The sequence below is a fragment of the Dasypus novemcinctus genome, chromosome X (genome assembly GCF_030445035.2).
Source record: "Dasypus novemcinctus isolate mDasNov1 chromosome X, mDasNov1.1.hap2, whole genome shotgun sequence".
In the NCBI taxonomy this organism is placed as follows: Eukaryota; Metazoa; Chordata; class Mammalia; order Cingulata; family Dasypodidae; genus Dasypus; species Dasypus novemcinctus.
The window spans coordinates 155,790,736-155,816,833 of record NC_080704.1 but is presented as its reverse complement, the minus strand read 5'-3'; the positions used below and the strand labels follow the sequence as shown (position 1 = coordinate 155,816,833).

Sequence of the window (26,098 nt, the reverse complement as noted above, 5' to 3'; positions counted from 1 at the left end):
GTGCCTGGGTCGCGCGTTGCCTAGGCAGGCGCTGACCGTTGTACCATGTTTCGATGCATTGTCCGGGCGCTGACCTTCTGGAGGAGGGAAGGTCGCAGGGAAGAGGATTCGGAGCTGGAACTGGGGCTCTTGGAAGGTACCCACCCCTAGGGCGTTCCCCTCCATCACCTGTCCCAGGCCTCTGAGGCTCGGAAGGTCTTTGTCGCCCAGAGCGGCGCCATTTTGTGGTACTGTGGGGGCCGCCGCCAGTCCCCGAGTCCCCAAGAACTGGGCTATGGGCCCACGCCTCCAACTCTCCTGCGCTGTTGGTGTCGCAGAGAAGGTCCCTGGGGCCTCTGCCCCACTCCTGCACTACCCCAGCTACCGTCGCGCTTTGTGCGAAGCCTTCCTTTTTATGTTTCAAGTAGTGGTGACTTTCCCTGAGGTGAGGGTGGGTTTGATTTTGTTGCGAAATGGGCAGGTCTTTTGAAGCCAAGCGGTTGAGTTATCCCAAGTGGCTGGTCACCTGTAAGAAGGCTGGGGCTCTGCGTTAACTTCACTTTTGTGTCTGAATCCCACCCTAGCGTCTGGCACAGAGCAGATGCTCAGTGGCTGCCTTTGAAGGTCCGCATTTAGTTGGCGGGAGTCCTTCAAATGCTGACGTGGTTTTCTCAGAATGGTCGGATCCCTGCTGTGACGAGCACTTACGTCTTCTGTGTATTGAGTACTTGGATATGCTAAGGGCCTTAAGGTTATTGGTGACATTTAATCCTCACCACAAAAGCCAAGGAGGGATGGAGTAGTACGGTTAAGTTCATTTTACAGTAGAACAAGGGAGACAGAGATGGGAAACGAGGGCAGTATGTGGCTCCTACCACCTCATACTGGAATGTGACTGAGCGGAATTCACGCCCAGGCCGTCGGGTGCAGCATCCACGTTCTTAACCTCTCTGCTTCCCTAGCCTCTGGAGGCAAGTCCTCCTGTGACCATAGGAATGGCACGTTTCCGATAGAAGGGCCCACCTAATCCGGCGCCACCAGGAACAACAGGTCTCTCAGTGAGAAGGTGATTTATTGCGAGTGCACTAGCAAGGAACTGAGGCAATCTTCCCCAGATGAGTTCCAAGTGAGGATGGGAGTTCGGGTTTTTATGGGCAAAGGAAAGGGGGAGGGGAAAAGAAAAATAAGCGATGCCAGGGGTCTTGTGAGGAGTGTATGTGCAGTTTGTCAGTTCTGTGTTGTCGCAAGCACATCAGACTTGTCTTTGGTTTCAGCAGCTAACAAACCACAGTTTAGATATTGTTGTGCAGGTGCAAGGCCTTTGTGGCTCCTTTCTCAGCCATCCACTCAAGGTTATCAAGCTGTATGTCTTTGAGAAAAGCTAAAGATTTATACCATTCTGTCTGGTTTTGCTTGAGATGCTATCTTATTCCTGTAAGCAAAACTGAGAGGGTCTGGTTAATATCGTTCAGGGAACTAAGTACAAAGAGTAAACTTCTAAAATTAGATGAATAGAAAACCAGGTCAATTAATATGTTAGAATTTTCAGAACTGCTTAAGTGAAGAAATTTTGGAAACCACATTTTCCAACTATCATTCCCAGGAGAGTCACAGCATCTTTAGGATGTTACTTTGCAAGAGGCAACTCTGCAGTCAACATTGTTCTCTTAGAAGGGACATCTGCCCTCCTGCTTGACTCTCCCTGCAGCTTCTCTGCCAGCTTCAAATCCGCCCAGAGGTGGCTCAGTCTTAGCACACCTTTGCCTTAAAGGGTATTTCTTAAGTTTTAGCTGAAATCTCTCATTGTAGCGCCCACTAATCAGTATTATTTTTACCAACAGGGCCACATGGTAGAGTCTTTGACAGATTTTCATGCCCTTGAGTGGCAGTTGTCTTCCATGTCACTTCCACTATCTTATATGATATGATTCAAACTAACAAATTTGACCTAGTTTTTTTTCAATTTGATCAGATTTTCTTGCGTTATGATTCTGTAATCCAGTAAAACAAGATTTCTCCCAGCCGTCCGGTCAATTCACCTGTTTTGGCATATGTGGCTGCGATGTTGAGGTTCAGAGTGTGGGCTTTGCAGACAGACTCCTGCTTTCAGAGCCCAGTCTATTGCGTACTAACTGTGCTAGTTCAGGAAAAAAACCAAACGAACAATATCCGCACACCTCCTCCAGGTGATCTGAATACATTTTGGAACTAGACTTAAGGCCCAAAATCTTTTTTAGTCTGGTGAGATGTTTTAAAATTTCCAGTTGCTGCTGCTTTTGCGCTTGATGACAGTGGTGAGGTTATGTAATAATAATGGATGCTTGAAGACTCTCTGGGTGTAGATATGTTAACAACTATCATTTCCTCTCAAACCTGTGCTAAGTACTTGTTCTAAGCAGTTACATGTATGTGTCAGTTACTTCTCATAACAACCCTTAGGCACACATTATTTTTGTCCTGGTTTTACAGATGAAAACAGGGTCAGAGAGGTTAAGAAATGTGGCGAGCTTACGCATTTGGTAAGTGGAAGAGCTGTGACTGAAAACCAGGCAATCTGGTTCCAGGTTCAGTGCTCTTAACCCCTGCACTCCACTGCCTGGAGCCTGGAGCCACTGTGCTATACAGAGAAACTGTGGGACCAGGATTTGAACCTGGTTCTCCTTCCAGAATCCTGCACAATGCTCTCTACTGGCACTGTCATATATATATCAAATCTCCCATTGTATTTCTAGATTTGGATCATTGTCCATCAAACCTTCCTCTGGTAGGGTTCATCTGTAATGCATGCTTGCTTTTGAGATTGATTAAAGTAACATTCTGTTTACCCATCTCATAGGTGGCAGCGATTTGAAAACTGTGCATGGGGTTGTCACAAGATTCTGTAGTGATTATGGATTGATTAATGAGTTGATCTACTTTAGTAGTGATGCCGTGACAGGAAACGTGCACCTGAAAGTTGGACAAAAAGTGACTGCACTCGTGGAAGAAGTTACAATGCCTCATGGATTGAAAGCAGTCAAAGTAAGATTTGCATGAATTTGGAGACAGTGTCTATTTCTGGTATCTTCCAAACTTTCTTCTTGTTATTCAGCCTGTCTGAGTTTGACCTGGTGTAGTAGATGTATTAATTTCTGTAATTTGAAGTCCCCTCCCCCTCAGTGGATTGTGTGGGACTTTTGGTGTTATCTTTGTAGTGGTTTCTGTTTATAAAAGTATAAATTGTATATTCTTCTAACATTTAAAATATGATGAATAATGGTAATTATTGGACTCTATACCATCCTACAAGTTCCTTTTATCAGGTAAGAATCCGTTTTCTGTAATATGCATTCATAAAAGTAAAATTGCTAGGTCAAAGGATATGCATTTTTTGCACAGCTTTATTTAGGTATTTTCATATTACAAATTTCATCCCTTTTAAGAGTACAATTCAATGAATTTTTTAAAAAATGACAGAATCGTGCAACATAACTTTAATCCAGTTATTTATCATTTTAATGAGAATCATCAAATTATCCTTCAGCTCTTTTGTGCTCATGTATACTGTTAGCAGCAGTGTAACATTTTGTCAGTATTGGCAAGGATGGATGTGTTATCAGTCTTTGAAATCTTTGCTCCTCAGAGATGTGAAAAGCAGCCTCATAATTTTATTTTGCATTTCTTTAAGTATGAGTGAGAGTAGAGCAACTTTTCCTAGAGCTGTTTCTATATTAGGGGCATTAGATCTGTTTGTATATTAGGGAAATCAAAACTTTGTTGGGGAGCAGATGTAGCTCAGTCGTTGAGTACCTGCTTCCCATGTACAAGGTCCTAGGTTCAATACCTGGTATCTCCTACGAAAAACTTTGTTAGGAAAATTATCATATGAAAGTTGCGCAACTATTTTCTCTAAGACTTTCTTTTTGTTTTATGGAGTTGAATTTTCATATACAGTAAATGTGTCCATCTTGTCCAGGTAGCTTTTGGTTTCGGGAAAAGTCCTCACAGAGGCTTTTTTCAATTCATAATTCACACAAGTATTCTCGTAGGTTCTCCTCTGAAAGTTTCTTTATTACATCTAAACATTCAGTCTTATCTAGCATTGATTTAGGCATAGAGACTTGAGAATAGGATCCAGATCTTGTTTTGCTAATGGCTACTCTGTTGCCCCCATACCTTTAATTGAATGATCAAATGCTTAAATTTAAATAACTAAATAAATAATTCCACTACTGAAGTGAAATGCCACTTGTATCATACACTGTATTCCCATAGGTGTTTGAAACTCTTGACACGTGCCATTGCATTCATTTGATTGTGTTGTCTTAGCCTGGTCGTATGATCAAATTGTTTGAATTGCCAAAAGCATTATAATGCATTCCAATATTTGGTAGCCTAGTTTCCCTCTCAAAACTTAAAAATAAATTTCCCTGGATATTCCCATCTGTTGGTTTTTCTGTACAAATTTTAAAATCATTCTGTGTAGCCCACCAACTCCCAACAACGACAGTAAAACTTACTGAGATTTTTAAATTAGGATGACATTGAATGTATAGATTTAATTCAGGGAGAATTGACAGAGTCATAGTTTTTTTCACTAACAAAGCATGTCTTCCCTCTTACATGTATCTAAACTGTTTTATGGTTTTCATTGAATAGATTGTGTATGTTTCCTGCTAAGATTTTTTCCAAGATTTTAAATATTTTGTTCCTTTTCAATATATATTTTTATTTAAATTGTTTAACTTTAAAAAATAAATTTTTAATTAAAATTTTCATGTCATTATTAATATATCTCTATATTATATTTTCAAACTGAATTTTTCTTCCTATATGGTAAAGTATTGACTTTTGTTCCATAATTTGGTAGATGGTAAAGTTCCTGCATTCTTCTGGTTGCTTTTCTATACTTTATTAGAATGATTAAGAGCGCATCTGTAGTTCTTTTCTGTTTTCTGGAGCTTTGAGAAAGTTGTTTCTGCGAGTTCTTGTTTGTTCAAAGACTCTGTGGTGAGACAGAGTCCTGAAGCATTTTTACTGTACCATCTTTATTGCAATGGGTTCTTTTGTCTTCTTATAGTTTTTTTCCTTCTAGTTTTTAATATGGAGAAAAATATGAATAATTTTTCTAATATTGAGCTACCCTTACATTATGGGAATGATCCCCATTTGGTTATGATGTAAAATTCTTAAAATATACTGCTAGATTTGTTGCTTATTTTATGTTGAATATTTTTGCACCTCCATAAATGAAATTCGTCAATAACTGTTTCTCTTTATGCTAGTTTTCTCAGTTTATGTAATCAGTATGATACTGGATTTATTAAAAAATTGGACATAACATTCCTTCTTTATATTTCTGCACTATTTAAATCAGGATTATATATTCTATGAGATTAAAAAGAAGACACATATCAAATTGGGGTAGCTTTTCATTTTCTTCCAAAGTTAGTAGTTTTTTGGTCTTTTTATTTTTTTTAAGTTTTAAAGAAGATTTAGATTACATAAATGTTACATAAAAAATATAGAGGATTCCCATATGCCCCCCTCCTCTTCCACACTTTCCCCCATTAACAACATCTTTCATTAGTGTGGTACATTTGTTACAATTTATGAACACATATTGAAACATTGCTACTAACCATGATCTATAGTTTACACTCACCCCCACACAATTTTATAGGTTATGCCAAAATATATAATGGCCTGTATCCATCATTGCAGTGTCATGCAGGACAATTCCAATGTCTTGAAAATGCCCCCATGTTACACCTATTTTTCCTTCTTCCTCCCCTCAGAACCTCTGGTGGCCACTGCCTTTACATCAATGATAAAAGTTCTTCCATTGCTAGAATTATAATAAGTCCATAATAGAATATAATAAGTCGGCTTTAGTCCATTGTTCATTCCACATTCTTGAGGATTTTGGGATGGTGATGCCCACTCTGTTTCTAATTGAGGGGGACCTTAGACCCATGGGGCGGATGGATGGCACTATCTTGCTTGCAGTTGCACCTTCCAATAGCTCAGTTGGTAGAGCAGACAATGGTAGACTGCATATTTGGACATCCTTCGTTGGTCTTTTCTTGTTGTTTGTTTAATAACAAAACCTGCAAATCTACCTACACTCATCTATCCTCCCTCCTCCCATCCTATTAGAACGGAAAAAGTGTTCCTGCAACAAAGTGCAGTCTCCACATCTGTGGTTTATATCCCTTTCCCTTTGTCTTCTCAGAATCCTTACTTATACTGTTGAGTGTTTCTGCTCTTGTCTTTTTAGACTTTCCCTCTTTAAAGACCAGTATCCATCACCATTTAAACATACATAGATCTTAGCTCAGAAAAATGTCTGGCCCTCAATACTGCTTTTTTCTTTCATCTTTCCCCTTTCTTTCATAGGCAGGAACAATGGAATTTTTTCCTTTGGTTCCAGCCACATGTCATCACACCGATGTCTGATTTCCCCATCTACCTATCTACCATGAACCTCAAAATACCCTTGCCCACGTATGCAGAAATTTGTCTGGGAATGGGAAAGTCTAGTTTCCTGCTTTGCCTATTTTCATCCCACTACAGCTCTTTACACAGAAGAGCCCTCTTACTGCTGCTCCTCAGTCTACTCGGAAGGCTTGTTTTCCTGTGTCTATGTCAAATCAAAACTCTTAATCTGAGTATGTGATATTTCAACATATTTTAAGATGCATATTTGAGGGACAGAAAGATGGTCGAAGATTCTGGAGCTTGGTGAGGTAGAGGGAGAGTGGCAGAAGATGAGGAGAGAGGAAGAGATCGCACAGGGCCTTGTCGCCTTGTAGATTGTAAATTTTACCCGAAGTTTAGTTGAAAATCCATTAGAAGATTTTAACCAAAGAAAAGACAGATTTCAAGTACCTGTAAAATGGCCATGGGTTGCTGTGTGGATAATTGGTGATAGTGAGCAAAGAGGGAAGCAGGTGGGTAAAGGGAGAAAGTTTGCAGTATTGTGGGTGTTAAGTGATATTGGCTTGGACTAGATAGTTGGAGTAAAGGTGACAAGAAGTGGTTGGACTCCAAGATATGTTTTGAAGCTATCGATAGGATTTGCTGATGGATTGGATGGGAGAGTGAAAGAAAGGGAGAAGATTGAGGGTTATGCCAGGGGTTTTGTGTTGGCCCATTAGATGAACTGAGTAAAAAACTTCCTGAGATGGAGAAGATGGGGAGAGATTAGCTTATAGTATGTGGGATGGTCTAGACATGTTAAATTTTGGACATGATAAGCTTAAGATGCCTATGGGACACCCATGTCTTAACTCAGTATATACGTGAAAATCAGTCATGGGCATTTAGACCCAAGAGACTGGTGTGTAAAGAGGTCCAGGGACAGGAGAAGGATCTAGGAAAGGATGCTGAGATGCATTCTCTCCAGGAGAGGGTGGTGACACAGAAGCCAGGCAAAGTATTTCAGGAAGTAAGGCGTGACGAACCGGGTTAAATCCTAAGAGGTTGAGTGATGAATGCATAAAGAATGGCCATTGGATTTGGCAACCTGAAGGGTTACTGGTGATCTTAAGAGCATGTTGGGATGAAAGCCTGATTGGAGTGGGTACAGAGTTCGTGTTGGAAGATTTCAGAGCTGGTTAAGGAATAAGATATGACCACTAGATGGGAGTAATACACAAGCTCTTTACTGGGGCTGTGCTTTGACAGGTTATATGAGAAGGGAAATCCCTCACAGCAGGACACCTTCAAAGACAGTGGTGCAGGGGACCCATAAGGGAAAGCAGGGTAAGGAAAAATGCCAGAGGAGAACTCTTACTAGGAACAATCGGATGTGTAAGAATTTGAGTTTGGCCCTGGTGGCCCTTTTCTAGAAGTGGGGGAGGCTAACAGGCCCAGGCTGTTGTGAAGTAGAGCATACACAGGACCAATATACTGAGGCCATCTTTAGCTCATTTGTATAACAGTGGGTGAGGAGGGAATGGGAAGTGAGGAAGTGAGTCTAGATGTTTCTTTCAGTATCTTTGGCTGGCAGGGAGCAAAGAAATGAAGCCAAGGGAAATTTGTCTTTTTTTACACTAGGAAATTCTAGAGCATGTTGAGCCATTAGAGAGAAAATTGATGTAGAAGGAAGAGAAGCAGTAACTATAGGAGTCAAGGCCTCCAGGAGGGGAGAGAGAATGGTACTGTGTGCATAGCAGGGGTCAGCCCGGAGGAAGGGCTTGGATGTTGCCCACTGTTAGGAAGGAAGACAGAGGATGCCAGGACAGATGCCAGGAGGTTGATACAGGAACTCCTGTCCAACAACCATTATTTTCTCAGAGAAGTAACAGGCAAGTCCTGCTTATCTGTGTGTTACTCTTTCATTAATGAACATAAAATATCTCTAATTTAAAAAACCAAAATAGTGGTGATTAATTCTTGAAGAATGTATGGATAGTCTGAGGTTTGTGGAAAGGCACATCTGCTAGGGAAATAGAGTAAGATTATTGGGCAGCATTGAGTGCTCATGTGAGAATTGTGTCCATCACTGTAAAATAGGTCTAAAACCCTTAAATGGTTTGGTTTTTTTTTTGTGGAGAGTTCAATTGCTTGGGCAAAGGAGGAGAATAGCTGGCTAGTTAGGCTTTCCTGGGCTTGGCTTTTACCAGCCGAGAATGACAAAGCAGGTGAAATTCAAGAGTTGAATGTGCGTATTCTTGTCTTTCATTAAATTTGGAAAATTTTCTACCATTATTTCTTTGAAGAATCCTTCTGCCCCTTTCTCTGTTTCTTCTCCTTCTGGAGCTACCAGAACACTTATTTTGGTATGCTTGATGATGTTTCACAGGTCTTAGATCCTTGTGAAATTGGAATGGTAAATGATTTTACTAACCGTTTTGATTTGCTTGAGCTTCCATTTTATTCAGGGGATACAAAGAAGAAGTGGAGGAAAACTGAAGCAGGCTGACATACCAGTGATCCTTTGTGGTGCTGTTAAAGACAGCCCCTGCCGGGAAGGAAGAATTGTAACAAAGAAATCAGGCTGACACCAGCAAAGTGCTGATCTTCACCAGATGGCCACAATCTTACTCCAACACCCTGGCTGCTAATTAACAAACTGGGCCTCAAGGACACCCTGCCCAGACAGTCCACCTCCATAGTCCATGTAGTTCACAGCATCCTCGTAGCTCACGCAGTTCAGTTCACGTACTCACCATCATTCATGTCTCCCTCATCCCTCCCCATTCCCACACATCTTCTCTTTGTTTCAAGCAGCCATGTAAGCTGCTTTCCCCAGCTCAGCCCTGTGAGCAGAAACTTCTTTTGGTACTGCTCCTGCATTAGTGCAACTTTAACCCAGTAAACTTGGTCTATTCCCCCTTTTTAAGTCTGTTTATTTTATTTTCAGCACAACATCCTGTTTGCTGTTTCTTATTCTTTTTATTTTCTGCTTTTCAGCCTGAATTATTTCAATTGTCTTGTGTTTGAAATCACTGGGTTTTTCTTCTGCAATCTCCAATCTGCTGTTGAAACCCTCTAAGGAATTTTTCATTTCAGTTATTGTGCTCTTCAACTCCAGTAGTTACTTTTTTAAAAATCATCTTTTATTGAGATTCTCATATTGGTCATTAATTGTTTTCCTTATATCCTTTAGTTCTTTCCATGTTTTCCTTTGTCTCATGGAGCATACTGAGGATCAATTTTTCAGACTTTGTCTGGTATATCCAAAGTCTGGTCCTTTTTGTTGATGGTTTCTGGATTTTTATCTTGTTCCTTTGGATGGGCATTCCTTTCCTAGTTCTTTATTTGTCTTTTATAATCTTTCTTTGTGCAATGCACATTTTAATATTGTAAAGTGTTAACCCTGAGATTTAGTCCCTGAGCTATCTGTTGCTTAACTTTTGTTTCTAGCTACTGATATGAGAGATTTCCTTGAGTGCCAGGTACAAACAAAAACAAACAAACCAAAGTAAAAAAGCCTCTTTTACAGCCTTTGCGAATTGGCTCTGCTTTAGCTAGTAGTCTTCAGAGCTTAGCTCTCTGGTATCAAGCAGATCATCCCAACATAGTCTGTCTAACTTACCAGAGTTCAAATTGACCCCACTTTTTCTCCTGGGGTACTTGCTTGTGGCATTAGGAGTTCCCAGTGTACAGGAATTCGATGCCCCCTCTTCTGCCTTTGAAAGAGGCATTCAACCCTTCTTGGGTGCACTGTTATATGACTTAATTCAGGTATTCCTTTGCCATAGTTCACTTCAACTTAATTATTTCTTTCACTGCTTTAGTTTCTGCAGGGTGCTACTTTGCCCCCAGGACAAATTCTCAGAGGGGGTGCCTGAGACCAGTTTCTACCTGATAGATTGGCACTGACATGCAGGCACCCCAATATGTACACAGGGGTTTCTCTGCTCCCTCTGGACCAGGGCCAGGGACCCACAGTGGGAGCACAGTCTCGTTCCACCCTGTGTCAATGAAGGGGTGGGGAAGGGACTAGCAAGGGCCCTATGACCTTCACCTACTGTTTTCCAAGCTGCTTTTTCTTGATTGGACACTTGTCCAGTTACTGCACACCTTTGACGATTTGCCAGAGTTTTAAGGAAGATGGCTTGGCCAATTTTTGCTTGTTGTTCAAAGATTCTGTGGTGGGGCGTTACCCTGGAGCATCTTATGCTGCCATCTTGGTCGACCAGATGGGGAAGAATTATTGGATGTGGAAGAGTGGGGGATACCATATGGAACTTGGAAAAGGTTCCTTTTCGCATGTGCTTGTGAGTGCAGGTGGAGCCAGGGAACAGAAAGGTCACAGTGTCTTATGGATCATCCACCTGTATAATGTTGAAGTGGTGGTGGAGTGAGGGGAGCCTGGGACTGAAGCCCTCAGTGAAAATGAAATGACAGTGAGATTGGCGAAGAAAGCTGGAAAGACATCAAGAAAGAAATGGGAATGCCGTGATTTAGACAATTGAAATACTAGGCTATTCATGATCTAGGCGATTCAAAAAAGAAACATAAAAAAAGAATTTCTGCCTCAGTGGACCAAGTTGCCATCAGGAATCTCTGAACAGGAAATTCCACTCCTAGGAGTTTATCCTGCAGAAATAAATCAGGAACATAGACAGTGGGCCAACGTACATGCTAAATGTACAACAATGTGGAATTAAGACAATTAATTATGGCACATCCATTCAGTGGGATGGCATATTATCCATTAAAATAATATTTTGGGAAGCGGACTTCGCCCAGTGGATAGGGCATCCGTCTACCACATGGGAGGTCCGCAGTTCAAACCCCGGGCCTCCTTGACCCGTGTGGAGCTGGCCCACGTGCAGTGCTGATGTGCGCAAGGAGTGCCATGCCATGCAGGGGTGTCCCCCACGTAGGGGAGCCCCACGCACAAGGAGTGCGCCCTGTAAAGAGAGCCGCCCAGTGCAAAAGAAAGTGCAGCCTGCCCAGGAATGGTGCCGCACACACGGAGAGGTGACACAACAAGATGATGCAACAAAAAGAAACACAGATTTCCATGCCACTGACAACAACAGAAGCGGACAAAGAAGATGATGCAGCAAATAGACACAGAGAACAAACAATGGGGGGGGGGTGGGAACGGGGAGAGAAATCAATCAATCAATAAATCTTTAAAAAACAATTTTTGAAAAAAACAAATAAAAAAATAAGTCTTAAAAAATAATACTTCAACAATTTGTTGCCATTTCTGTAATCTTTTGGTGATACTTTAATAAAATTTATAATAAATTTTCCTTCATAATGTTGTATATATATTTATACATAATAAAAACATTTGGTGCAGAATAAGTACCAGAATGTGGTCAGTGGTTATCTCTAGATAGTAGTAGAAATATGGATTTCGAGTGATTGTTTCATGCTTTTTGCACATCTGCACTTTCTCCTTTTTATATCATGATATGAATTTTATTTTTATTTATTTATTTTTTATTGACTTTGTAATAATATTACATCAAAAATATATATGTGAGGTCCCATTCAACCCCGCTCCCACCCCACCCCCCCCCTCTCCCCCCCCAACAACACTCGTTCCCATCATCATGACACATCCATTGGATTTAGTAAGTACATCTTTGGGCACCTCTGCACCTCATAGTCAATGGTCCACATCATGGCCCATACTCTCCTCCATTCCATCCAGTGGGCCCTGTGAGGATTTACAATGTCCGGTGATTGCCTCTGAAGCACCATCCAGGGCAGCTCCATGTCCCAAAGACACCTCCACCTCTCATCTCTTCCTGCCTTTCCCCATACCCATCGTCCACCATGTCCACTTTTCTCAATCCAATACCACCTCTTCTATGTGGACATTGGATTGGTTGTGTCCATTGCACCTCTGTGTCAAGAGGAGGCTCAAATTTCACATGGATGCTGGATGCAATCCTCCCATTTTCAGTTGTAATCACTCTAGGCTCCATGGTGTGGTGATTGTCCTTCTTCAACTCCATCTTAGCTGAGTGTGGTAAGTCCAATAAATCAGATTGTAGGTGCTGGAGTCTGTTGAGGCTCAGGACCTGGCTATCACATTGTCAGTCCAGAGATTCAAATCCCCTAAATATATCTTAAATCCCAACGTTAACTGCACCTCCAGCACATTAGCATGAAAGTCTTATGAAGGGAGATCCCATCTGAGTCCAGATTCATCACACATAAACACCATTTCCAAAGAGGGGCCATCTGTCCTGGTAGTTAACCCCATCGGCCATGGCCATAACTCTCATGGGTCTCTTTAGCCTTCAAAGGAACCAATATCTGGGGGTTGTATCTGCTTTATCATGATATGAATTTTAAAAATCAAAATATAAGGCCATTTCACTTCAAATAAACAAAAAGTTTTGGATGCCTCTCTACTGTAGATAGATTAAAGCCCTGGTTTGATTTGACCTTTGTAGAGCCTTTCCCACTTCGAGGTTATTTTTCTGAATTTATTGCATCCTGTGTCCTCACAGGTGTCCCAGTCTTGAATCTTACAGCTTTCTTCCCTATTCCCTAACTTGATTTGTGTTTTTCTGCTACTTTACTGTTTCCTAGTCCTGTTCCCAAACTGCTTCTCTCCCACATGGCAGGTTAACTCTCTTCTTTTACAACCCAGGTCAAATCCAACTTTCTTCAAGGAACTGCCCTCTCTTCTCTCAGTCTAAAATGCTCCCCCTCCTGGGAATTCCCAAAATTCAATATTTGAACTTGTTTTATATTATTTATCATAAATTGCTTTGAATTGTTTATTTTTGTCTTTTACTCCCATTTGATCATGAAGTCCTGGAGAGCAGGAACAGCATATCTTTTATCTTTGACTCTAATACCATCAAAACATTAATTAATTCTTTTTGGTGGGTATGCAAATGATGGGTTTAGATGCACTATAAAAATATATGAAGATAAGGCATTATTTTTACCATCATCTCATGTCTATCACATATTAGCTGAAATATAGTCAACACTGTTTATAATAGTTGGTTAAACCATTTCTTGAACAATGATGATTTAAGCATATGTTTCCAATTTTTCATCTTTTGTTATGTTTGAACTGTTCCTTTATTATACAGGTATATTCTTCCTGTGATAATTCCCATGATGATGGACTGTCACACTCCAATATCAGAGTTTTAATTGGGCGTGTTACCTCTGTAATGGAAAATGCTGGCTACATTAATCACACAACTTACTTCTCTCTAGACGTTGTATGTCAAGGTATGATTTTTATATATATATATATATATATATATATATATATATATATATATATATATATATTTTGGCTATGTAAAGGTATTTTTTTTATTTAAAAGTAGGTTTTTCCTGTTTTTAATTTTTTTTCACTTTTTAAAATCTTTTTTTTAAAGATACATAGATCACACAGAATGTTACCTTAAAAAATATAAGAGGTTCCCATATACCCCTCTCCCCACACCCCCCTCTCCTCCCACATTGACAACTTTTTTTATTAGTGTGGTACATTCATTGCATTGTACATTTTGGAGCATTTTGTACATTTGGTACATTTTGGAGTACATTTTGGAGCATGAATTATAGTTTATATTGTAGTTTACTACACAGTATGAATTATAGTTTATATTGTAGTTTACATGCATCTTCTGTCACTTTTACTGTTTTTAAAATTGTATAGCTTGGATTTAGAGATGGTGACAGGAATCATTTTGAGAGTTAAATTTAGAACATGCTTAATTTGTTGAGAGAATTTTAGTACTAGAAATATTTCTCCAGTGTACTTGTTTCCAGTCAGTGGCTCTTTAATGTTTTAGCTGGACCTTTGGAGTTAAAGTTGGTGTAAAGCATAGGTTCAGATATGTAATGTTTTTGAACACACATGCCATCATTTTTTGCATGTTCCTTTATCAAATAGTCACTAATATCTGTGTAATTTTTCCATTAGTATGAGTATTGGATTTCTAATATAACTAAAAAGTATTACCAGTGATCAAGGATGCTATTTACTTTTAAAGTGAGGTTTGAAGACAGCATTTTACCTTTATATGTGTGTGTGTGTGTGTACATTGTTGACTGCTATTTGTAATGAACAGATAAAACATTTTGGTTTCTTTTTTATCCCAAAAGCAATGGTTTTTAAATTTGCTTATGGTATTTGCATTTAATTCAGCCACTATTTGTCGAGTACCTCTTATGCTCACAATTGAGTGCTAGATTTTGGAGAGACAAAGATGAATAAGACTTTATCAAGCCCTGCCTAGAGTGAGCTGACAGATGGTTTTATTGTTGACCCTTTTCAAATAGTCATATAATGTAGTCACATGTCTGGGGATAGACAAACATGTGGGCACATATAATAACGTGAGAACATCCTTAACTAGGCAGAGCTGAGAAAATGATTGATGGCCATCATCATTTATAGGGAAAGCTGGGTAGATGAGGTGCTCTCTGAACTGGACCCTATACCCCCTGCCATCCCTGCTGGGCTGGGTTTCAAAAGACAAAAGGAAGCAAAAATGTACCTGTTGAAGCCCAGTCAGCTGCCTTTTAGCTTGGGACAAAAGGGGAAGTTAGCTCAGCCTCACCGGGCAGCTTGCTGTTTTCCTTTTCATGGACGTAAACTTAGTTGCCAACCCTGGTGTTCCCCAAAATGACACTGTCAGGTGGCCAGCTGGGATTTTAAGATCCTTTGGATCAGACATCCTAAATTTGGGGAGAAGTGGCCCCAGTGATTGCTCGGCTCCAAAGGGAATTTCTCAATCCCTATTACCACACCAACAGGAAGGCAATCAGTGGTAGCCCTCCCCAGGAGAATACTTCTCAAGATGCGAAAGACTAACATGTTTATAATGGCAGAGGGATGGATTGTAGGTGCAGAAGTGGTCAGGAAGCACTGCTGGTATGAGATCTCTGAGGCGTAAGAAAGGACGGGACCCAAAGCTCTGGTGGAGTGATTGATTGCTGCCGAATAAATGAAGGGAACCAAAGTAAAGAGCTCTCCAGGGTGGGAGAGAGAAGATAAAAAGGAAGTCAAGACCCCAAAAGCCTTAGTTAGAATTGTCTGATAGCTGCTGTTATTCTCATTATGAAACCCAATGAAAATGGCAAAAAAAAACAAAACAAAAACAGTTCCAATTTAAAACCTAAAGGAATCTTGAAAAAGGGGAAAAACAGAAAAATGGCATTTTTTGTCCCACTTGAGGGGGAGTCAGTATCTGCTGATTCCCTGTTGATTTTCATTCAGCAGCTCTTTGAGGGCACCACTGTTCTTGGCACTGTTTTCATAACATTTGCATTCTAACAGGGTAGATTACAGACAATCAGCAAGTAAACCAAAGAATAATTGCAGATTGTTTTCTGCTGGGAAGGATTTAAACAAAGGATGACTGGTAGTAAACTGGGGGTTGGGGTGGCTTTGGGTTCACTGGAGATAGCAGGCTAGGGAAGGCTTCTCTGAGGAGGTGACGCTGGAGCTGACCCTGAAGGATGAGAAGGAGGCAGCCAGGGAAGGTGTTCCAAGCCAGAGTAGAAGAGCCAGCATTGAAAGTCCCAAGGTGGAAAAATCTTGGCGTGTTCTAGGAACTGAGAGGAGGACAGGCTGGCGGGAGTGTGGTGAGTGACTGATATGACATATATGGGATGGCAGCAGCCGAGATTGTCAAGATCAGTAGGTGGTGTAGAGCCTGGCCCTGTCTTACGTGCATTATTTCTACCATCCAGCTGATTCCAGCCTCAGAACCTCCTGAGGTAACCTTGGTGGGGTCAGTTTCAGTTGTGTGGTAGAGATGAAAAAAACAGTTGTCGGAGATTGAGGACTGTGAGAAAGGTGATTATGCCTGTGTGAGAGGAGTCTGAGAGATGGAGGGGTTGAGTGCGTGTGTGGTGTTCATGTCTGCACAGCACCAGTACGTTCACAGATCAGTGGGAGGGGGCCTCATTGGTGCTTTGGGGCCCAATCGGGCCATGGTGGTGATCATCAGTCCCGTTTTGCAGACAACATTTGTGTTCCATCAGCATAACTCATGGGAAATGTTAACATCGATGATGTGTGCATCTTGGATTGTTCTTTTATATGTGACAAAAACAATACTTCTCTCTATTTAGTTTATTTTTTTAATGTTACATTCAAAAAATATAAGAGGTCCCCATATATCCCCCACCCCCCTCACCCCACTCCTCCCACATCAACACTCTCTTTCATCGTCATGGGACATTCATTGTATTTGGTGAATACATTTTGGAGCACTGCTGCCCCACATAGATAATGGTCTACAGTGTAGTTTACGCTTTCCCCCTGTCCACCCAATGGGCCAGGACAGGACATATAATGTCCAGCACCTGTCCCTGCAGTTCCCCCCAGGACAACTCCAAGTCCTGAAAATGCCCCCACATCACACCTCTTCTTCCCTCTCCCTACCTTCAGCAGCTACCACGGCCACTTTCTCCATATCAATGATACACTTTCTTCCATTACTAATCACAATAGTTCGATAATAGAATACCAATAAGTCCTCTCTAATCCATACTCTATTCCTCCATCCTGTGGACCCTAGGATGGTTATGTCCACTCCACCTCTATATCGAGAGGGGGCTTAGATTCCATATGGATGATGGATGCAATTCTCCTGCTTGCAGTTGTAGGCACTCTTGATTCCCTGGTGTGGTGGTTGACCTTATTCACCTTGCCATTAGCTGGCCGGGGTAAGTCCAATAAACCAGAGGAGTTGCAAGTCTGCTGAGGCTCAGGACCTGGCTGTCACATGGACAGTCCAGACATTCAGGTCTCCTGAGTATACGCCAACCCCAGTTCCAACCATAGGTCCAGTAAAAGTGACAGAAGAGGCATGTGTAGAAAGCTTACATCTCAGTCCAACTCCATCACACTTAGGAACACAAACTGCAAAGTAGGGCCAACTGACATGGCACTGAACACCAGAGCCATCTGCCATGACCATAGAACCTATGGGTCTCTGTAGCCCTCAGGAGCACCACTACCTGGGGTTTTATCTACTTTGGCTGTCTCTGGGACCCTGCTGAGGCATGTGTAAGCGGGACCCCACTGATGACCTCCTGACTCTTTTTGAGACTCATAGCCATATGAACTCATTTGTCCTTTCCATTTCTCTCTTTTAGTCAAAGTCAAAAAGCAGTTTTTAACACCTGATATTACATGAAGGCTGAGATATTCTGCTGGTCTAAGTTGACCCTTTTATTCAAGGTCTTTTTCTAGTTACGTCATCATTTTTAACCATTTTGGTGAAGGATGCGAAGATGGAATTGGGCATTCCACCTAAAGTGTGGGGGATCTGCACTCAGTGCACAATGTGGTTATTTATTTCCTTTTTATTTTTCAGGTGATACACTAGTACAGCTCTGTAACATCCTATATTTCCTTAGTAAACAGTGTGACCTAAGTTAAATATTTAAGTAAGGTTATTTTTTTTTAGAATGAATTGGCTTGAGTACTCACTTGCAAGATTAAAAGGAAGTCCATGTAGCCTTCGTATCCCTTTTGAGACTCCCCTTAGGCCTTGAATTGGCCAACAGTCCAGCCTCTTTCTCAGTTCAGAGGTGGCAGCCTCTTTACTTTCATTATCTCTTTTTATTTTTTTCCCCACCAATACTTCATTTATTTTTAAATTTTTAAAAATATGTTTTTATTTTTTAAAAGATATTTAGATTAAATAAATGTTACCTTAAAAATACAGGGATTCCCATATGCCCCATTCCCCATACCTCCCTGCATAAACAACATCATTCATTAGTGTACATTCATTGCAATTGATAAACGCATTTTGGGGCATTGCCACTGAGCCTGGATTATAGTTTACATTGTAGTTTACACTCTCTCACACACAATTCTGTAGGTTATGGGAAGCTATATAATATTGTGCCTCTTTAATGACTGATGAATTCATGAAAGGGCCCTGCTTGTTGGCAGCTGATATTCTTTTGGCTGGATTTAGCCAGTGAGAAGACAAGTAGGAGACAGGAGGGGGGACCAAGGACCAAAATCCTGTAGGGCTGCATCAGCTCTACCTGGGGTATGCGCTAGTGTCCAACCTGGGATATTTGTGAGACTAAACAATGGTGTTACAATGAAAATTGAATCAGTTTTTGAAATATTTATTTAACAGATTGGCTTAAAATAGCATTATTCACAAATTTTTCAAAGATAAAAGTATAACAATCGCGTGTGTATGTATTAATGGGGATTTTTAAGACTTCTGAATGTTTCATCAAATTGGGATCCAGCTGCAAATTCATAGAGTTCCTCAATTTCCTTCCATTCTGTTATAGAATACAAATGTACCCAATTTAAAATAAGACCTACATTACTAGTCTTACCACAAGCTGAGAAGTTCCCAAGTCCAGCCATCTTATTTCAAAAGTATTTATTTTTCACCATTTGATCTCTGATGTTTTAATTTGTTTGCTGCCTCCAATGCTTGTAAGGATAAATTTCAAAATCTTCCTCTTCACAAACTTCCTATCATTAATGGTAATACTCCAAAAGCTTCAAAACCTGAAGTGTTTTGGCAGTATGTTGAATTTTCCGATTGAAGACTCCTATCATTGTAAACAAAATTTAGAGGTTTAATTTCAAAAATAAAAATCACAGCCATGGTAGAACAGTTGGGTTGATTTACATGGCAGTTCTTTAAAGGTTCATGCATCCCTAAAGTCTGATTGATGGGGGCACCAAAAAGCGAAAACTGATGTGGCCATGCTGGCTCAGTATTATTTTATATATTCAGTATCATCTCTTTGTCCCAGAAATTTTGTAGTTCAGTTATTTTGAATAAAAAAAATAGGTACCTATGGCTTTTACATTTTGAGTCCTACAGTGTGGTTTCAATTGGTCGTACATCATAGCATGTTTGAATGTGGTGATGAATTATGTCTACACCATAGTTCCAAGTACATTTCTACTCCATCAGTTTCTTAATTATTAAGAACCTTATGTTTATTATGATTGCCATTTTTGAGATGAGAAGATTGAGAAGAACAAAATTGGGTGCATGACAACAATAGCAAGAGCTCATCTTTAGAAATGTTAAATTTGAGTAGGCAATTGGATATGTGAATCTGAGGTTTTTTAGGGCTGGAGGTATATACATTTTGGAATTATCAGCCTATGGATCTTATGTAAAGCCACAGCAAAGAAAAGTGTATAGGTAAAAAGAGAGAGAGAAGATGTCCAAGGCCTTGGGTCATTCTAAAATATAGTTGTAATAAAAATTCGGCCTGTGAAGGAACTAGGAAATGCTGGATCAGAGGGTAAATGAATGTTTAACTTCAGTAGATAATGCCAGTTTTCTGCAATAGATGTAACAATTCATACTCCCAATAGCAGTGTTTTAGAGTTGCAATTGCTCCATATCTTCCCTGGTACCTTTATATCCTGTAACTTACTTTTAACTTAAGATGAAAATCTGGAACTATTTGTTTATAACTATAAAATATTATATATATATACACACACACACACACATATATTGATACTAGAGTTCAACACCTGCCTAAAAAACCTGGGAAAATTGCTTCATTCTCACTGTAGCAGTATTTTCTTCTGTCAGAGTTTATTTGGTGCTGTTCCTGTCCTATGAGTTGTACATATCTTGATTAATTGTCTCTGAAACTCTTTTTGGTAAGTACCATTATTACGCTCCTCATTTTTAGATGAAGAAACTGAGACACAGAGGAATTAAGTGCCTTGACCAAGGTTGCAAACTACTTTGCCCTATCAAGATTTGCCTGCGAGCAGCCAAGTTCAAACTTGCACTCTTATCTGTGTGCTTTACTGCCTCTCCCGAAGGAGTTGTGAATGTTTTATAAACCCTGTGCTGCTCCCCAAAAGATTAGCCTCTGAATGCACAATTGAGGCTGTTCTCCACTTGACTCTGTGGAGTCAGTAGAGAAGAATCAATTTACCATTGCCAAAAATAAGCAATAACTACAGCCTGATTTTTCTCTGTGGCGATTTTAGGTTTTGAACCTTATCAAGGTGACTGGGTAGAAGCTAAGGTTTCCATCCATCCATCCACCTACAACAGAAAGGCACTCTCAGTGAAGCCTCTGAGATACAAGCATGTGCACGAGGTAGTTTGTTTGCATGATGATGTTGTCATTTGTTTCTGCTAACCCTTCCCTTAGTGATCATTTCTGCTTCTCAGGATTCTACTGAGTGTTCTGGGAAATCTTAAAAAATAATAGAAAATACATTCTTTTCTCAAGAGGTGTCAATTTTCTTACTGAAAAGGCTCTACTTCTGAAAGGAAATAATTAGAGAACAATGTAGAGCTTATGTATTATTAAGTTCTAAATTATATAGCTTATTTAAGAAGTGTTAGAACGTTCTGAGAAGAAGAATAGATAAAATTTGTGTGCCAGAGAATTGTTGGAGAAGATTGGAGTGGGACTTGAGCTAGCAGTACAAGCTGGGTATTATTTGGGTAGTGGGCAGCTGAGTGGAAAGTGAGTTGGAAATTCAGGTTGCACAAAGATATGGATGAGAGAATGAGCTTGGAATGTGACAGAGGAAGTAGGGGGAAAATGATAGCCAGCTAACACCACATTCCGTTCTTAGCCCTTTTCATTCTCGCAACCTTAACTCTAGGGGTCAGTGTATATTTTATGTAATATTCAGAGCTATTTTTCTCATCTGAGACCCAGGCACCATCCCCAGAGGTTCTGATTTAATGGGTCTAAGATAGGGTGTTGGACTGGGTATTTTACAAAGTGCCCCGCTCTTTCAAATGTGCCAGTGAGGCTGGGAATCACTGATGTTGTATGATCTAATTTGGAGTGAGTGAGGAGGTGCAGATGCTGTTACAGTGTATGCTTTTAAATGGCCTTTTCATTTCTTATATTTCCAGGTCTGCATCACTAGTCTCTGTGGAAGAAATGGGGTGATAGATGATAGTATCTTTTTTACCTTGGATTCTCTGAAACTTCCTGATGGATACATACCTCAGGGATCGGATACCGTAAATGCAGTTGCGGTGGAGAACACACAGTTCTGCTATCTTTGGAGAGCGATTTCTATGACCCTAGTGAAAAGGTGGCAATAAGAAAACAACATTGTTATGCCCTATGCAGCATTTCTTATCTTGGCAGGAAAGGGCCTGGTTTAAATATGTTTAGAAAAAAAAATAGCTTAGTAAACCTCAGCATTTTATTTCAAATACAAATTTTAAAATCCAGAGTAGGCTGGCTAAATGGATGTATCTTCTGGAGAGTGTTCAGCAGTTTTCATGGCTGATTAAAGAGAATTTCATCACAATCCTTTGTAATAATCTTATATTCTTGTGTTTTTCCTTGTAGTAGATCTGTTGTGTTTTTTAAAATTAATCTGCATTCTTTGTTTTTCCCTTCATCCTTTTACTTTTTATTTTTAGAACACATTGCACTTCAGTTTTTAAAAAAATATTCTGAGTTTGCTTTACAGGTCCAATGGGACCTTTCAAACCTCTTGTGGTTAGTTCCCCACCTTTTGGGTATCTGGTAGGAGTGAATATCCAGTAGAGTTTAGGTGTTCACTCATGGATTCACTCCACAAATACTTGCCTTTTATGTGCCAGGCGCTGTTCTTGGCACTGGGCATATAAAGCCTTGAAGAAAAAAGACAGAAATCCCTGCCATAATGGAACTTGCATTCTGTTGATCCCCGCCTTGGCTGTCTGATCTATGTAGTAGCAGCTAGTAAGATGGAAAGTGGTGGAACTCCAGGTCCCTGGGAAAGTACTCATTCAAAAGCAGCACCTCATTCCTGTGGGACTTAATGGAGTTGTCTGCCTGTAGACTTGAAAGATGTATGGGCCATGGATTCTGCCACCTCTCCATTTAATTCTCCAGTTTGGTTGTGATGGAAGAGTGTTCTTTGAGAATACCAGTAGATTACCATAAACGTAGTCAGATGGGGATTTCAATCACAGTTGCTCTTTCACATATAGCCTCCCTGGACTGAGTGAATCACTTCAGTGTCTACTATGCACCTGTTGTGCTGGTGAATATTTTTCCTTCATCCTTTTAAATGGCAAACTCCAGAATGAGTTGGATTTCACAGGAGCAACCCAGCAGCAGTATGCCTGAACGTTTTGCCTCAAGGATTTGTCAACTCTGAGACTCTTTGCCATATTTTAGAATGCAGAGTCCTTGAGCATCTTACCTTCATTAGGGAATTGCCCTAGTTTTCCTAAGTGGATGACACCATGGTGTTGGGACTGGGGTTGCAGGAAGTAGCAAGCAAGTTAGAAACAAGTTTTTCTGAAGGTGGGAAATATTGCAAGCAAATACACGTGAACCTACAGCCATGAGTTTCTGGGGCTCCAGGGTTGTATGGTGTTGCTTCCCAACTGGTGTGCTGTGAGTTCTACATTCGCTGAGATACAGATTCCCATCAGCTCATTTATGGATAAATGCAGTTAAGTAAAGGGATTAAGACAATGATCTTGAGCAGAAGCTGGCAAACTACACCTCTTGGGCCAAATCTGGCCTGCCATGTATGTTTGTTTGTTTTTAAAAACCAGCTTTATTGGGAGATAAATCATATGACATTTAAGGTGTTAAATGGTCAACTGTGGTGTGAGAACTGAAATTACTGTTTATGTGCTGCCTTGCCATCTGGAGCAAACCAGAGGGGCCTTGAATAGACTAACCACTTGTTCCCCTGCCCACTCTGCTCCCTGGGATAAGGACTCCTAGCCTAACAACCAGGGCATAGGGACCAGGCAAAGTGGCTGCTCATCCCTAATTAGTGGTCTTCAGTTTCCATCCATTCCTCAGAATTATTCCAACAGTAACATCTTCCTGTGGGAATCAGTGAGCACCCTGCCCTCTTGTCACTACAAAACCTGCCTATGGTAGCCCATGCTTCTTTGCTCTGGGACCCAGTGCAAGCCCTACGATGAGAATTCCTTCCTCACCAAGGGGTGAAGAGGAGGTGAATGAAAACAATTTGATATTTTTAAAGTACATTTACAAAGTTGTGCAGGCATCACCACAATCTTAATTTTAGAACATTTTTGTCCCTTTAAAAAAATCCTTATAATAGGAATAAAAATCAGATTCCACATTTTACCTTTTTGATAGAAAAACAAACACATTCATTCCTCTTCTGCCTTTTAAAGTGGGTCTGACATCTCTAAGCATTGAGACCACTGCATTCAATTCACACATATTTCATTTCAGAAGACACTTGTGGTGTGAATGTCAAATCTCCATTCCCACCCAGGAGTGCTAACTAAGCTCCCTAAACATGTGACCAGTTGCCCACTGCAATCTCTTGAAATCAAACTCATCTGTCTTCCAACAAGTTTTCACCTTCCCGCTTTGGCAGGGGTTCTTAACCTTTTTTGTTCCATGGACCCTGTATTAGTCAGGGTTCTCTAGGGAAACAGAATCAACAAGAGATATCTGTCAATAGTATGTGATTTTATGAGTCTCTCATGTGACTGTGGGGATGTACAAGTCCAGGTTTTGCAGGCAGGCTGCAACCAGGGGCTCCAATAAAAATCCAGTGAAGGTTCTTGATGAGTTCTGGGAGACGTTGGCTGTCCAAAGACAAACTGGGAAATTCTCACGCAATGCTGGAATCAGTTCCCCTTATAAGGCATTCAACTGATTGGATAAAGCGTCACTCATTAATGATGGCAATCTCGCTGATTGATGTAATTCTAATCACCTATCTATGATTTACCACTGCAGTAAAGTCAACGGTGACTAAAGTCCATAAATGCCCTTGTATTTCAGTTAGCCCAGTGCTTGCTTGACCAAACAACTGGGCACAATTACCTGGCCGAGGTGACACAATAGCCTAAAGATCCCAGTCCACCCCTTGTCAACTCAGCAACCATACACATTACCTTAAACCATACTTAGTCTCTAAGTAAAAACATTAACAAACATCCATATATATGTATTTCTCCTAATAATGTTGAACTCTCCTGCATACAACTGGAAACACATTAATTCCATACAGAATAGGGTGCAAGTTCTTGGATAATATTGACTCTCAAACTTGGCATCCTCAACTATTATGACATGAAACTAATACAACTTGTTATATGATAAGGAAAAAGTTTGGGAAAGAAGAAAAATTCATTTTGTGTACATATACAAACATCATAATGAAACAAGGGAGAAAGATTCATGACCATTATAGTCCTTGTTTCTGTAACTGGTCATGTGGTCGAATTTCATATTTATCGCTGACTTCTTCCACTACCCATTCTATGTTTCCATTACCTTCAGCAAGCATTTCAGCTGGCCATGGTTCTTTGCCTGGTAGGGTGACCCAGACTTTGATTCCTGAAGATTCTGGGCCATCGTTAGTCCTGCTTGGATTGGGTTGTTGCAGGTTTCCATTGACTTTTAATCATAAGACATGGCAGTACAAGGAGATGCCCCAGAGGGTCTCCTGTATTCCAGGCAAATTTTTCTTTGCCCCAATTATGTAGATGCAGTCCTATTTCCCCTTGATATTATCAATCACCTCAGCCAGTACAGTAATTCCCTTCTTTGTTGATTCAAAGTTAAGAGGAGCCCAAAGTGGCCAGGTGGCAGTTTAACTTCCAGTTCCATGGAATCATTGTTGTGTTCCCTGGTACTCCTTTGGGGACTAAAACCTGTAGACCTGCAGAGTTTGAGGTTGCAGGGACAGGAAGCAAAAATTTTCCTAGTGGGTCACTAGGGCTAATAGTGAGTGGTACCACTCCCATTTCCACCCCTTGATTCCTGGACCCATGGATCCTGGTTATGGGAGAAACAGCACCATAGAGTGGATGCTGATTTAGAGCATACATAGCCTCCTGGAGAACCTTGCCCCAGCCCTGCAAGGTATTGCCACCTAGTTGGTGCTGTAACTGAGTCTTCAAAAGACCATTCCACCATTCTATCAGTCCAGCTGCTTCAGAGTGATGGGGAACATGGTAAGACCAGTGAATTCCATGGGCATGTGCCCATTCTTGCACATCATTTTCTGTGAAATGGGTTCCTTGATTGGAAGCAATGCTGTGTGGAATGCCATAGCAGTAGATAAGACATTTGGTAAGTCCACAAATGGTAGTTTTGGAAGAAGCATTGTGTTCAGGAAATGCAAACCCATATCCAGAATATGTGTCTATTCCAGTTTAAACAAATCACTGCCCCTTCCATTGTGGAGGTGGTCCAGTATAGTCAACCTGCCACCAAGTAGCATGCTGGTCACCTCGAGGAATGTGCCATATCAAGGGCTGAGTGTGGGTCTCTGCTGCTGGTAGATTGGGCACTCAGCAGTGGCTGTAGCCAAGTCAGCCTTGGTGAGGGGAAGTCTGTATTGCTGAGCCTATGCTTAACCTCCATCCCTACCTCCATGGCCACTTTGTTCATGAGCCCACTGGGTAATGACAGGAGTGGCTGGGGAAAGAGGCTGAGCATTAGCCACAGAGCAGGTCATCTTTTCCACTTGATTATTAAAATCTGCCTCTGCTGAAGTCACCCTCTGGTGAGCATTCACATGGGATACAAATATTTTCATGTTTTTTGCCCACTTAAAAATATCAATCCACATACCTCTTCCTCAGACCTCTTTGTCACCAATTTTACAATCATGTTCCTTCAAATTTCCTGACCATCCAGCCAAACCATTGGCATCAGCCCATGAATCAGTGTACAAACACACCTCTGGCCATTTCTTCTTCCAAGCAAAATGAACAACAAGGTG

General features: G+C 40.7%; 1 protein-coding gene across 1 annotated transcript; it reads left to right on the top strand.

Moving 5' to 3' along the window:
• LOC101438059 (cancer/testis antigen 55-like) lies at nucleotides 1-21,667 on the top strand. Its single transcript, XM_058291470.1, has 5 exons — nucleotides 1-136; nucleotides 2,816-3,000; nucleotides 13,491-13,635; nucleotides 20,384-20,496; nucleotides 21,273-21,667. Exons 1-5 carry the CDS (start codon nucleotides 46-48, stop codon nucleotides 21,465-21,467), a joined length of 729 nt encoding a protein of 242 aa, XP_058147453.1. The 5' UTR covers nucleotides 1-45; the 3' UTR covers nucleotides 21,468-21,667.
• Nucleotides 21,668-26,098: the final 4,431 nt, after the last annotated feature.